The sequence below is a fragment of the Podarcis raffonei genome, chromosome 9 (genome assembly GCF_027172205.1).
Source record: "Podarcis raffonei isolate rPodRaf1 chromosome 9, rPodRaf1.pri, whole genome shotgun sequence".
NCBI classification, from domain to species: domain Eukaryota; kingdom Metazoa; phylum Chordata; class Lepidosauria; order Squamata; family Lacertidae; genus Podarcis; species Podarcis raffonei.
The window spans coordinates 20,069,514-20,084,823 of record NC_070610.1 but is presented as its reverse complement, the minus strand read 5'-3'; the positions used below and the strand labels follow the sequence as shown (position 1 = coordinate 20,084,823).

General features: G+C 43.6%; 1 protein-coding gene across 4 annotated transcripts in view; it reads left to right on the top strand.

Moving 5' to 3' along the window:
- DLC1 (DLC1 Rho GTPase activating protein) overlaps positions 1-15,310 on the top strand; it is a 123,428-nt gene that overhangs the window by 94,284 nt on the left and 13,834 nt on the right. For 3 of the 4 annotated variants that reach the window (XM_053404320.1, XM_053404321.1, XM_053404322.1), the window contains exons 3-5: positions 2,714-2,795; positions 9,425-9,488; positions 13,720-15,137. In XM_053404320.1, coding sequence (XP_053260295.1) covers positions 2,714-2,795; positions 9,425-9,488; positions 13,720-15,137 — 1,564 coding nt within the window. Of the gene's footprint in view, positions 1-2,713; positions 2,796-9,424; positions 9,489-11,036; positions 11,100-13,719; positions 15,138-15,310 lie in introns of those variants that run through there. The other variant, XM_053404323.1, reaches the window with a different exon arrangement.

The window sequence follows — 15,310 nt, the reverse complement described above, 5'->3', positions numbered from 1 at the left end:
CATCTGACAGAAGTTAAATCTGTTGATACTGTGTCCCAACAGATTTGCCAGAACACTTCGGCATCACTTCTTCCCCTCAGCTGTTCGTTATAACTGCATAGTGATAGTTCATTATTTAGTGATGGAAGTTACAGCAGTGCGAAGCATGTTCTTGATGAGCGATTGAGACAGGCTTTAATTGGCAGCTGCTCTGGCAACCGGTGGCGCTAATAGCACTTGCAGAGACAACACTTGGCTATCCTTTTGTTTATCTGTTTAGCAACTGAGTTTCCTTCTATTATGTTATTCACATTTGGTACTGACACGGAGCCAAGAAAAGTCCTTTAAAAAAAAAGAAAATCAGCATGCAGGATAGCTCTTGCTATTGTCCAACTCCTTTGTTCAAAATCCTATATTTGGACAGGTTTGGTTTTCTTGAACACTTTGATTCCTTTTCTCTGCCAAGGTGCATAATCTCTAGGAAGCTTTTCTCTAATGTAAGGATGTGCACACATACTAAACCTCTTGGTTATTATTTTCATAATTTATATAAATAAAAAGCTCCCCCATCAAACCTAGTTTCATGGTTCCATTGCCACACATGGCATTTCTAGCTAGTTAGCTTGTGGTCGGTCTGAGAGGCTGATGACTCACCAAGGCAAACAGAGCCCACAATTCATGGCTTGTGGCTCCCAAGGTGCCTTGCTTTTGTGGTTCTGGAAGCATAAACAGGAGGTTTCTTGAGTCCCCCCGAAGGAACCATATTTGGCTTGGTGAGTTGGAAGTCATGCAAGCCTGGCTTAGGACTTCAGTAGAGAGGGCTGAAACTTTTTGTCTGAATGTACGTGGTCTGGTTATAATGATTTGTGTCTAAAGACATAATATTTTTATAGGAATGTTCCTGTAAGCATTGTCAGTGATGCAAAATTGAGAAGGTCCATTTGGCGGTGCCACATTTTGGCCTCACACAGGGCGCCGTATTATGAAAGATTACCAAAGTCCGTTCCTGGATGGAGAACCTCTATTGGGATGTTGTTGGACTCCTATCATCCCTTGCCATTTGCCATGCTGGATGCAGTTAATGGGAGCTGGAATCCAGAAGCATCTGCAGTGCCACAGACTGCCCATTTTTACACCATGTCAATGCTAACTTCCCATTTAAGAAGAAGAAGCATTTATTTTACCCTGCCCATCTGGCTGGGTTTCCCCAGCCACTCTGGGCAGCTCCCAACCAAATAATCATAATCACAGTAAAGCGATCAAACATTAAACACCTCCCAAAACAGGGCTGCCTTCAGATGTCTTCTAAAAGTCAGATAGTTGTTTATTTCCTTGACATCTGATGGACAGGTGCCACTACCGAGAAGGCCCTCTGCCTGGTTCTGTATAACCTCACTTTTCGCAGTGAAGGAACCACCAGAAGGCTCTCGGAGCTGGACCTCAGTGAATGATGGGCGTGGAGACGCTCCTTCAGGTATACTGGGCAGAGGCCATTTAGGGCTTTAAAGGTCAGCACCAACAGTTTGAATTGTGCTCAGAAACGTACTGGGAGGCAATATAGGTCTTTCAGGACCTATGGTTTCGGTGGTGGGCCACCCCTAAAGTCAAAAGATTGTCCCTTCACATGATAGAAATCATCATACCAATTCTTGGCATGCAGGAGCCACAAAAGATACCTTGATCCGCCATCAGGTAAAAGTTTGCACAATAGAGTATTTATGCTTGTCAAGCATGGGGCCTGGGGGAAAAGCCCTCCTGAGATGTCCTACGTAGAACCATTCGCTGTAGCGGTGGGGAGTTCTGGCCCTGTGAGGAATGTGGAATTGACCCATCTGCCGGTTCAGGAATCTGTAGAGAGTGGCAAAAAATAAATAAATGTCTGTTTCAGTTGCAGAGCAGCTGTAGATTTCCAGACTCCAGCCACTGCTGTTGCTTCCTCCTTGCCGCCCACCCCACCCCAAGTGTTTATCTAAGACAGGTCTCCACAACCGGGAAAGCAAACACAGCCCACCAGCCGCCTATTGCGGCCTGCCAGGTGCTTGACAAGCCCCTATTTCTGCAATCCCAGACAGGCAGCACAAACAGGAGAGGCTTATCCAGCCCTCTTGTGGACCACCAGACACGGCGGATGGGTGGTAGGTCCCCAATGTGCAGGCCTGGCCTGCTGCATTGTTTTCAGGGAATGGGAAACAAAACGAGGCTCCTAGCAGCTTGTTTCTCCCCTCTATTCAGTTCATAACTCTTCATAACAGAGTGTCAGTGTCAGTTTATCCAAAGATATCTGCTTGGCTACTCGCAAGGCTGTGTTTTATTTCTCCACATCATTGCCTTCCAGTGCTTTTGGAATCGCTAACCTATTGCCTAAATGCAGCGCATGCCGACTACTGGAAAGCTGCCTCAAAACGTTAAATTGTTTGTTTTAAAGTTCAGTAAGGTTTTTCTCCGCTCATGCAGTTGTGGACTTGGTTTGCTCCTCTGTGCTTTGCTCCCTCTCCCTCCGCCCCTTTTCCTTCCTGTGACACATGGGAATTTTCAGTTGCCAGCCCTGTGTGTTAAAGGTTCCATATGAGAAGCAGGCTCCTGTCACACATCCAAGGCAGTATGAAGGAAAATTTATCTTGCAGGAGCCGGTCCCTTGCCTCTGATGTCTTGGAGACAGCCGGTTGCTTTGAAATAAGTTTTATCTCTGGAAATAGCATTCTTTTTGATTGCCCATCCGTCTTGATTCCTGCAGATCTGATATTTCCCATTGACATTTCTTCGGTCAAGAGAGAACATGACTTTCTGGACAGAGATGCTATTGAAGCTTTGTGCAGGTATGTGGGGGAAAGATTGCTTCAAAAAAAGGATACTTTCAAGTGCAAGGATAGGGTCAGCGCCAGTCTTTTTATTGTCTGGTTGTCAATTCCAAATATTCTCCGAAATCCAAAGCATTTGTTGCTATATATTCATCGTAAATGAATGCTGGGTTCCTGTCAGGGCTGGATTTGATGAGGCCCTAAGCTACTGAAGGTAATGGGGTCCTTTATATGTCCAGCTGTCCTTTGTCAATAACAAATTGCCGCTGTTTTTTTGTGTTGAATATATGCTATATGGTAATGTATGGACCTAAGAGGTATCTAAAGCCATTTGCACATGTTGCCATGCAACCAGTCCGTGCAGAATGTAGGCACCCTATATATAGAAATGAGCAAACTAGTGATTTTAGGGAGCAGACTAGCAGATGGGGCCCATTACTTACATCATAGGAGCCTACACAACTCAAAACACTGTTGCTGTATGTAGGTTTTATTTTATTTGTTTTTTATCTTACATTTTAGAAATGTACATCCAGTTTTTTTACTTTAATTTTTTTGGGGGGGCCCAAGAGAGTGGGACCCTAAGCTATAGCTTGTTTAGCTTATACGTAAATCCGGCACTGGTTCCTGTACTTGGAATACCATGGGAAGAAACCATCTTCTTGGATTCAGCTTCATGGACAGTCACCACTTCTGCCTCCAGCTAAGAATGCAAGACTTGACTCAGAACTACTGCAGGGGCGTGTTTGGGACGTGAACACTGCCACTATGGACTCAAGGCTAAATGTGATTGCACAACCTCCCTCTGAATCTCTCTTGCACCCATTCAGCCCCAAAGCAATCAAGTTAGGGTGTTCCATTTTAGGGGGCGAAAGTTAATTTTTGCAAATTTCTTCAGTGAGGAGTCTTAAAAAACACGTTTTTGGATGTGAGCATGTAATGCTAAATAATAAAACCAGTCATTTTTAACATGATACGTAAATGCAGATGTGGATTTTGCATGGTTGTCAACCCTTAAGAAAAGGAAATCATTTTTCTTTCCTTTTTTGGGAGGGTGGGTTGGGGAGAAATCTATCTGGAGAATCCTTTACTCAAGGAAACAACATTCAGAAGACATGCTCATATTCTGTTTGGTGAAACGAACAGTATTGACTTCCTATTGTTACCATAATTTCAAAATGTGATTTGCAAGTTAATCGAAGGGGGTTAGTGTTTGGAAAACTGATATTGTCATAGCATTTTAAAGACTGTGGTTCTGAGCTTGTAGCCTTTGTGGTTTATCTGGTGGTCGCTTGCAAGACAAGAATATGTTGGGCTAAGTTTGAATGTCTCAAGGATGCATTCTAAATTTGTTTTCAGCCAAAGCAGCAGCAACAAAAGTGAAATGTTTGTAAGTCAAAGGATTGACTCAGTGTATGTAGGTCTTAACATTTTTCAGAAAACCCCCATCATAAATGGATTTAGGAGTTTTTAAAAAGAAAAATCCTTTGCCTCTGTTTAATAATGTGTCTCATCAATTGCAAACAGATTGTGTTTCCAAGTCTAACCAAGCATTGGCACTCTTCATTCAGTCAAGTGTGTTACAGGACTTGATTTTGCTGCTGTAAACTTGATAGAATGAATGCACTTAGAAGGTGCTTCACAAGTTATACACAAGCATTTTGCCTTTCCTCAGCTGAAGAAGGGGCAGCAGCAGCAGCAGCGTGTGGCGTGGTCCCAGACGGAGGGCTGGACCAGTATTTGATTTGCTGTTTTGGGTGCAAGTGTCTTTTAAACACTGAAACCAGGAGGGAACTGGGTTTACAGTGTGGCTGAGGAATGTCATTGTGTGCACTTTCCCCTTCTGTTAAATTTGTCTTGAAATAACAATGGTATAAATACCCCGGCTTGGATTAGGAATAATCATATACCTCAGTTTTCACCATTGCCTCTTCAGGCATTCTGTTTTCTTTTGTGATTGTCATTTACCAAGGGACAGTGGGCTCAGGCTGGCAAGCCCTGTCCCCATTGTCTTGGTCCTCTTTCCTTCCTCCCCCCCACCAAAGCTTCCTAGAAGTTTAGGATAGGGTAAAATTCTGAAGCAGGAATCTTCCCCTATTCATCGGGGTGCCTGCATGATTTAAGCATTTGATTATGCAGGATTCTAAATCACTTAACACAACGTTATGCAAACAACATGAATCTTGTGGGTTCTTGTTTTTGTCAGGATTCCAGATTTCTTCCTTTCTTTTCCCCTCTAGAAGCCAGCTTCCAGCAATCAAAGTTGCTGTGGTATTTTTTAGATTCTTAGGGTTAGTAGAAGGCAAAGTTGTTGTTTTTTAAGCCACATGGATAAATGTTTTCGTTGTTAGGCTAGACCCTGTACCTGCTTCCTTGGGAGTTGACCCCACTGAACTGAACTGAACTTACTTTGGGTTAAATGTGTCCAGGATTGTACTGCTACGTCCATTTCAGGGCGTACCAGATTACCCCTTTAAGTGTGCACAGCTGCTAAGCAACATCCAAATACCTTGCTCAACCAACTGTTGATTTCCATGCACTTAATAAGTTAGGGGAAATGAAAATGTCCTTTAGGTAGTGCTTCTGATTGTAATGCTACCTCCAGTATCATCGTGTTGCTGGTGGTGATTCCCAAATAGTATAGCATCAATTTTGAGATCTTTACACATAATGATGTAGGAAACTGCCTTCCCTTCTTCTGCATCAGACCATTGGTCCACCTAGCCCAGTATTGGTCCATTGGCCCATCTAGCCCTACATGGACTGCTAGTGACTATCCAGGATTTCAGGCAGAGATCACTGTCACACTACTTGGGAGATACTGGGAATTGAACCTGGACCTTCTGCATACAAATGAGATGTTCTACTACTGCACTACCATCTTCCTCTTATATATGCTGTGTGTGTGTGTGTGTGTGTAGGTATATTCTGAATCAGGGTTTCCCAAACTTGGGTCTCCAGCTGTTTTTGGACTACAATTCCCATCATCCCTGACCACTGGTCCTGCTAGCTAGGGAAGATGGGAGTTGTAGTCGAAAAACAGCTGGAGACCCAAGTTTGGGAAACCCTGCTCTGAATGTTCACTCGTTGCAACTCTTAAAACTGGGATCTTAAAATTAGGCTTACTAGGTTGTGTCCTTCTTTCATTTTAAAGGGTTGTTTTCTTTAGCGTTCTGCTTTTTTTTCTGTTTGCCTTTCTGCAAAGTGTATGTTTAAACTTCTGAAGGTACCTCCAAAGAAATAGTTTTCACCGTCTCTACACTTATCTATTTCAGCTGCCTAAGGGTCTTATTTTGAGGAGCAGGCTACAGATAATCTTGGTGAAATCAAAGCTCTTATCAGGCCAGCTGGAAATATGTTTTCTCTGACAGATCAAAGTGGTTGGGCTGGTTACATGCAACAGGTTGAAACTAGATAAAACTCCATGTGGGGACCAGTGTTGTAAAATGTGCAAATGTTTATGTAAAACAAACCTGGAGATCTAAACTGGGAGATTCTTTCCCTTTTTTCCATTATTTTTAAGGAGGAAGACACGCACAAGCCATTAAGATGTTGTCCCTTAATTTAATTTGATGTATCGGAAGTTTAATTAGTTATTTTATATAATTTTTGTAAATTAAATGGAAACGTGTTTGGGGATTCCTGGAAGGGAGTCCCTGTGGGACACCTCCTGGGGTTGGAAGCAGACCTTGGTCCTCTGTACTCTCTCCTCCATTCCTCTCACTTGGAGAAGAAGTGAAAAACTGAATCAGGAGATCCTGCATTTATTTAACTCCAGGTTCCTGCTTGGCCAACATAGCCAACATTGTATTCTCCAGATGTTGTTGGACTCCCATTTCCATCAGCCCCAGCCAGCATGGCCAATGGATGATGAGAAGTTCACATCTGGATTGGCTGCCCCTGCTCTAGATCTCTTGAGATTAAGCCCTCTTGCCCCCATATTATCTCAGTGTAGGATCTCCTGTTCATTTTTCTCTCCAGTTGGCGAAGCATACATGTGTGACTGAATGTGGCCTGCCACAGGGCCCCTGCGACGGCTGGTTTCTCTGGTTCGCAAATGTGCCCATGGACCCAAAAAAGTTGCCACCCCTATGCTAAACTGTAGTAGTGTTGTGTCCTAGTGGGTAATGCTGGAATTGAGCCAGGTCTCATGTACTTTGACTCCAAAGCATTGCATCTCTTGTGGTCAAGTGAAATGTTTTGGCAAAAGGTGTTTAAGGAGATAACAGAAATCACAGGGTTAAAGCTGACTGGAAATCCAGAAGTAGCATTGTTATCAATTTATGACAGGGTGGATGGCACGCAGGCTATGAAATACGTGCTCACAAATTTATTGACAGCTGCACAAGTTATTATAGCTAGGAAGTGGAAGGGTCAAGGTGAATATCAGATGGAAGAATGGTATAAAGAGGTGTGAGCTATAGCTATTAATGATAAATTAAAGTGTGCTATCAAGGTAAGACAGGGAATATGGAGGAGGAATGATTTTGAGGAGATAGGGAAGGTATCTGTACTAAGAAAACAGAAAGGGGTCAAACCATTGCAAGAGGAGCTGAAATTTTGGGAGGTTAGATAGTTACGATGGAGTGGTCTTGAGGGCGGAGTGCACACTTTTTTATATACTTTGTAACTTGTATTATTTAATAAATTAAAAAAAGAAGTAGTATCTTTACTGGTAAGCTTATTTAATTAACCACTTGCACTTAAAAAAATAACAACCCAGCAATCCTTTTTGTTTAATTTTTGTGTGTTGGTGCAAAATTATGAGAAAAATTGTACAACCTTGAGAGAGAGAGAAAAGTAATCTGATTTTCTTCGTTTTGGGAATAGATTAGCAGAGTTCTCCCGGAGCTATACTCAAAATAATTATATTACAGACTGAAAAGAACAATCTAGGCACCTGATGTGTGGGAAATTAGTTTTCTTCTTTGAGGCTTTAGCTTGGTAGGTGTGGTGCGGGGGGGGGGAGGAAATGAAAACAGATTCAGTAAGCTGCACCACACAAAGACATACGGGTAGAAGAATTCCGTCTGATCTGGTCAAGAAAAGAGTGATTTCCCCTCTGCCCCAGGATTTTGTATGTACAGTAATACTGATGATGAATTACAATTATTGTTGCCTGTTCCTTTGTTGCTGTAACTTCTGATCATTTAAAATGGGTGCATGCCCTGGAGAAATTAGGCTTAGAATCATAGAACTGTTGAAAGGGACCACGAGGGTCATCCAGTCCAGCCCCCTGCAATGCAGGAATCTCTTGCCCAACGTGGGGCTTGAACCCATGACCTGAGATTAAGAACCTCATGCTCTTCCTATCCCAGCTGGACTTGTTCAGATGTTACACTGAACACTGGTACAAGCTGCCTCAACACATGTGAGCAATCCTACAAACCCTTCCACATGTTCCATTCAACGAGTGTGCAGTATGTGTACCTGTGTACGCAAATAGTTTGGCTGTTTATTCATACAGTTATTCACATTAAACGTGTGTACAATCTGCATACACAAATCGTTGAGCCGTACATATCAACAGGTTACATTCACACCAACACTTGTATGTGCATACATAGAGGCAGAAAACTGGTACAGTGGTACCTCGGGTTAAGTACTTAATTTGTTCCGGAGGTCCATACTTAACCTGAAACTGTACTTAACCTGAAGCACCACTTTAGCTAATGGGGCCTCCTGCTGCTGCCGCGCCGCCGGAGCACGATTTCTGTTCTCATCCTGAAGCAAAGTTCTTAACCCAAGGTACCATTTCTGGGTTAGCGGAGTCTGTAACCTGAAGCGTATGTAACCTGAAGCTTATGTAACCCGAGGTACCACTGTACTTCAGTTACACAGACTCTATACATGTTAAGCATTACATGTGAATAATTGTATGGCCCAGCTGTTGTATAAACATATTGTACACTTGTTGAATGTAACATGTGAACATTCCTTTTGCCTTAGTTACAGTAGGGACTACGGAGATCTGAAAAAGATGAGTTTTGAGGAGAGAGCTAAAGGAAATCAGGGAGGTGGCCACACAGAGATATTCTAGGAGGCAATTGACTGGATAAGGCTAAACAGCAGTAGCAATTTCTCCATCTCTCCAAGTCCATTTTGAGCCAGCTTGTGTGAAATTGCACCAATGGGAAATGGCTGGCAGTTCTAAGATGTTCTTTTTCAATTCCGATGTCTCCTTAAGGCCATTTGAGCACCGTGCTAGATGCAGACAGTTTATTCCAAAATATCTTAACTCCTGCTTGCATGCATAGAGCGCAGCATTCCAAGAAAGTTCAGTCTCTGGAAGGGCTTGGTAGTTTTCCATTAGAAGAACAAGAGCCGCACTCCAATTACCCACGTTTCATGGCTTCTGGCTGAACAAGCTCTCCTTTATGGTCCTGACTCATAAGGAACTGCTTCAGGACAGCATTTTCTTACGCTTCTGCATCTGCATCCCAACCACTCTACAGAATCTGGTATCCAGCTGATGTAACGTGGTGTTAATTAAACATATGTGCTATTCTGGGGCTCCCCTTTGGGGCATTTGCGTGTAAATAAGCTTAGTGAGAGCTTCCAAGATGATCTTTTATTTGAAATAGTTAGTTTCACAGAATGACAAGTTTACTGTTAATTTTGTTTTGTTTTGTTTCTTCCCTGCATAGGCGTTTAAATACTTTAAACAAATGTGCAATGATGAAGCTGGAGATCAGTCCACACAGGAAGCGGGTAAGCGCCCTTGATGAATCTGTCACAGGACTGTAAAGAATTGGTTGATATTCTTCCTGTATATGTTTATGTTTACTTGGAAGTAAGCCCCGATTGATGTCCGTGGATCTTATTCCCTTGCAGGTGTGCATGGGATTCAGCCCTAAACATACTTACTGTGTCTGCACCATTCAACAAAATGGCATTTCTTTCCAAGTATAAGCATGCATAGGATGACATTGTTCGTTCTCTTTCCTTATGATTATCCATGTGGCAAACAAGGCATCATTTGTCAGACTGATATTCTTTCAACATCAGACTGTCTGTTTTAATGGGCACAGAGTTGTCAGGATTAAACCTGCCTTTCTGGAAGCTTCATGCCTGATGGTCCTTATTTTTCAAGATGGAATCTGAGTTTTTTCATCTCCATCAAAGCTGTTCATTACAAAATGGTGGTAAAGATCTGTTAACTGATATTCTGGTACCAAATCTGTGTGAATTTTGACGCTTTTGCACTGAATAGGGTTTTTTTAATAATAAAAAACACAGCTGCCAGGGATGTCAAGTATGTGAAATGACAGCATTTTGTTTTTCAGTCATCTTGACAATAATCTACAGTTTTTAAGGCATGTCGCTATGTTATATAGGCTGTTTTTGATCAGTTGCTTAAAGATGGCCAATACAGATAGTCCTCTGCCCCAGGTGGGGCTTGCAGACTGGGCAGAATGAGTTGGCCTCAGTGTTACATGAGGAGTTGTTGTTGTTGTTGTTGTTGTTGTTGTTGTTGTTGTTGTTGTTTGTATGTCACCCATCTGACTGGGTTTCCCCAGCCACTCTGGGTGGCTCCCAGCAGAATATTAAAACACAATAAAGCATGGAACATTAAAAACTTCCCAAAACAGGGCTGCCTTCAGATGTCTTCTAAAGGTCAGACATCTGATGGGAGGGTGTTCCACAGGGTGGGCACTACTACCAAGAAGGCCCTCTGTGCAATCCTCTGAATGCAGTCTTCTGAATGCAACCATGGGACCATTCCGAAGTGTCACTGTTTTGAAAATGTGTTTGTTTACAAATTTTGTAACGCCTGCTTTTGACTCCCCAAAGTAAGTCCCCAAAGTGGCTGGTAATAGTAAACCAGTTTTTAAAATATCCACATTTAAAGCAGTAAAGTACATTGGGTTGGATTGAGCAATATGCCAACACAAGACATTCTAGCATAGATACTCTTCTGCGGACTGTTGTGCAAGAACAAGATTTGCTACACAACTTGAATTTAGCACAAGCGCACATTGTGATGATCTTGTGCAAGACTTCATGTACATGACTGGGCAACACTCTACATCGTACATCTATTCTGCATAGCCTCAATAACTACATATAAACCTTCTTCATACATTTTTCCACCTGAAACATTGACATATCTACCCAATCCTAGAAACAGTAGCATAAACACCTGAACTTCCTCTGTTCCCAAATGCCCAGAGGAATGAAATTGCCTTAACCAGCGGTTGAAATCTGGTATCTGAAATAGATTTGAAATTGTTACATTCCCATTCATTTAAGGGGGAAAATCAGTGTAAACTTTCAAGAGAATTGAACATTCCCCAAGAAAATGGGAGAAAGTAAATGGAGGTATGTAACAGAAATTCCCCTCATTAGTCCTCCTTGGTCTATTCTCCCCTACCCCTTAAAAACAGACTCTTAGCTATGTTTGGTTTTTATATTGTGCACCAGTGTGTGAAAGAAATACCACAAATAAAATTATTAGACCGTATAGCAACTAAATAAGTAAGTTATGCGCTGTACATGCTGTTCCATGTCAGCAAAAAGTGGAGGGGCTACTTCTGCAGTCTTGACGCTGCCCTAGCTTTCTAGTTTTAAAAACTTGAAGCGGATCTTCCACGTTCAAAATCTCATTTGAGCACTGCCTGGAAGATAATCAGTGCACCCCATTGTCATGCTGGGCGTGCATTAATGTGCACCCTCAGCTGACTTCTGCTTCTCCCGAGTTCCATGAAGTCAAATATTTAAAATGCCTGAAGCAATGCCTGAAAAAGCATCTTCTCAAGGTTCTCATATACTGAGTTGAGGGAAGGAGGCGACAAGATATGGTAAGAGGCCTGGAGGCATCAACCTGCAGCAATCTCCCACATGGCCTCATTAGTCACACTTGAAAGACCTTTAAGATCAGTAAGGAGTTAAGCTGCTACAATTCAGAACTGCCTCTTAATTGCATTAAGGAAAATAAACAAGAGAGCAGGGCTTGGATGGTCCTGCCCTCGCTGGCACCAGTGGAACATTTTATGCATGCCGCACTTTTCCGCTGATCTAAATGGTATCTCATATAACTTAATAGAACATCTACAGGGGCTAGTGGCAGCACATAGTAACCAAGAGATTTGCGTAGTTCCTTCTGTTTTGTAAAGCTGTTTGTTTTTTTTAGTTTCAAATACTATATATATATCTCAGCACCTTGTCACGGAACACGCTGCTCTGTCTTCAAGCACTTTGCCGCTTCTGAAATTCATGACTGTTTGTAGGGAAAGGACCACATTGTTGTGATACAGCCCCCTATTCTGTAGGGATCCCCACCTCCCAAGTGGCAGATTTCAAAAAGTAGGTCTTTCCCCACCTTTTAAAATCCTAGTGAGGGAAAATCTAGCCTTTAGGAAGGGTCTTCTACCCATTAGTCCATCAGGCCATTAGTTCATCTAGCTCATTGTTGTCTATGCTGGCTAGAACCAGTTCTATCGCAGGATTTCAGACCTGCCTGAAAATGCCAGGGATTGATCCTGGTGTCTTTTACATACAAAACTTTTGTTTGGTGTGAGGAAATGCATGGCATGGTGAAGATGAACCACCCCTTCCTCCTGCTGTTTCTTCGCTCATAATCTGCCCCTCTCCCAGCTGCTTTTCCTCCTTTTTCAAAGCAGTTTCATGTTGAGTATAGTTTTTATTTGTTGCATACATTGGGTTTATTATTTATTATGAGATGAGATTACATACAGTGGTACCTCAGGATGCGAACGGGATCCATTCTGGAGCCCCGTTCACATCCTGAAGCGAACGCAACCCGCGACTGTGCATCTGCACATGCGTGGGTCATCATTTTGACCGTCTGCACATGCGCAAGCGGCAAAACCCGGAAGTAACGCATTCCGTTACTTCCAGATCGCCGTGGAGCGCAACCCGAAAGCGCTCAACCTGAAGCATATTCAAGTGTATGACTGTATTACCATGAGGCCAGCAACCCTTACAACAACACAATTCCAGTCAGTTGTCCAAATGAGTAAATAAATTATAGCTTGAAATTACACTAGCCAGAAAATTTTGTACAGGCAGATTGTGGGTTCAGTTCCAGACCACAGCAATAAAGCAAGTCGTACATTTCTTTTGGTTTCCCGGCGCATATAAAGTAATTTTTGCACTATACTATTAAGCCAGCTCCCCCCCCCGACTGCAGGGGTGGGAGGGGGAAACCCCAGGTCCAGGCCTAGGCAGTTCTACTCCCCATGGCCAGAAGTGGGGTGGTGGTGGGGGGGGGATTTCCTTTCCTGGAAATGACTGGCATGCCTGCATCCACACCCGCATCCTCATGAGGAGCACTATCTGCAAAGCACAATAAAACGAGGTATGGCTGTAATGTGAGGGAGATTCTGCCATGTCTTCTTTTGCTGCAAAGGCAGCAACCATTTTGTGTGTGTTCAGTTGACACACAACTGCTGATATATGGGTCCTTTTGGACCTGGAAGAGAGCAGAAGGGGGACATAGGTTGCCTGCAGACATAATAATAAAGCTATACCCATCTGTTGCAAGTGCATCCTTTTGTTCCACACCCCTCAGAAGCTTTAATTCGTTAGTTGGTTTTTCTACCAAAGCTGACCGCCATACTTTCTTACATCATGTGGCAATTGATGCTTTCCTTTTAAAACAAACAAACAAACGTTGATAGGACTCCATTGTGCACAGTTACATGACATCTGAGTTGGGATATAAACCCTAGTCTCCCACACAGAGGCTGATACTGCGTGCACAACCCTACACTGGCTCTGCTCTTCTAATGATCTTCTTGGATTATCACACTGGCATGAAACCAGCATCCACTGGCTTACTAAAAAGAGCAGAAAATACCAAAGTGTTCACATCAGTAGGTCATGGTTGGTTGGGATAACACTGATTTGAAATGAACTGTATTGCCATTGGGAGTATTTTATTGCCATTGTTTATTGGGGATGTCCTCTTTCATTGCAGAGCGAGGATTCGGATGAAGATGAGCCTTGTGCGATAAGTGGCAAGTGGACCTTCCAGAGGGACAGCAAGAGGTGGTCCAGGCTTGAGGAATTTGATGTCTTCCCCCCGAAGCAGGATGTGAATCCTTCATGCCCAGAAGCGGCTCATCTCAGCAGTGCAGCTAGTCATGGAGGCCTGCTAACTGACCACACCGAACGTCAGGAGGTAGTTTCCATCCACAGCATCAGCAGCCACCCAGATGCTTCTCAGAGCGAAGCGCCCACCACCAGAACCAACTCTGTCATCAGTGTTGGCTCCTCAGCCAACCTCGCAGCAAACGAGGACTCCTTCAGCAGCTTGCCCTCTCCTAAAGAGCTGTCAAACTTCAATTTCAACGTGAAAAGTAACGAGAAGAATGCCAAGTCCAAAACGAGAAGCCTCTTGAAGAGGATGGAGAGCTTTAAAATAAAAAGCTCCCATCATGGTAAAAGCAAAGCTCCTTCAAAGCTTGGTCTTATCATCAGCGGGCCTATCTTGCAAGAAGGTGTTGATGAAGAGAAACTGAAGCAGCTGAACTGCGTGGAGATCTCCACCCTGAATGGCAACCACATCAACATCCCTATGGTACGTAAAAGAAGCGTCTCCAATTCCACCCAGACCAGCAGTAGTAGCAGCCAGTCGGAAACAAGCAGTGCCGTCAGCACCCCAAGCCCTATCACAAGGACGCGCAGCCTCAGCGCCTACAATAAAAGAGTGGGAATGTACCTGGAAGGCTTTGATCCTTTCAACCAATCAACGTTCAACGATGTCATGGAGCAGAACTTCAAAAACAGGGAGGGCTTTGCTGAAGATACAGTCTTCTTCATTCCAGAAGACCACAAGCCTGGGACTTTCCCCAAAGCCCTCTCCAATGGTAACTTTGCTCCCTTGGAGAACAGCACTTCGGTCAACTGGAGAACGGGGAGCTTCCACGGCCACAGCCACCTCGCCCTCAGGAGGGAGAACAGTTCCGACAGCTCCAAAGACCTGAGCCTTGGGAAGAGGCGCAATTCTTCCAGCTCCATGTGCAGCCGCCTCAGCATTTATGACAACGTGCCAGGATCTATCCTGTATTCCAGCACGGGGGACCTGGCTGGCCTTGAGAACGAAGACCTCTTTCCTGAGCTCGACGACATCCTGTATCATGTCAAAGGCATGCAGAAAATTGTGAACCAGTGGTCTGAGAAGTTTTCAGATGAAGGAGACTCTGATTCAGCCCTAGATTCAGTGTCTCCGTGCCCTTCCTCTCCCAAGCAGATCCTCCTTGATGTGGACAATGATAGGACAATACCCAGTGACCTCGACAGTACAGGAAATTCCTTGATTGATACGGAAGACTCAACGGGGATCCAGGAAAGAAGAGACTCTGGGGTCGGAGCATCATTAACACGTTCTAACAGGTCAGTAAACACAGACTTTACAGTGGTACCTTGGTTCTTGAACTTCGAGTCCCGAAATGGTTCGAAAGCAAGACTTGGCTTCCAATTCGCTGCAGGAGCTTCCTGCACTCAAGCGGAAGCCACGTAGGATGTTTGGCTTCCAAAAAACGTTCACAAACCAGAACACTTCCAGG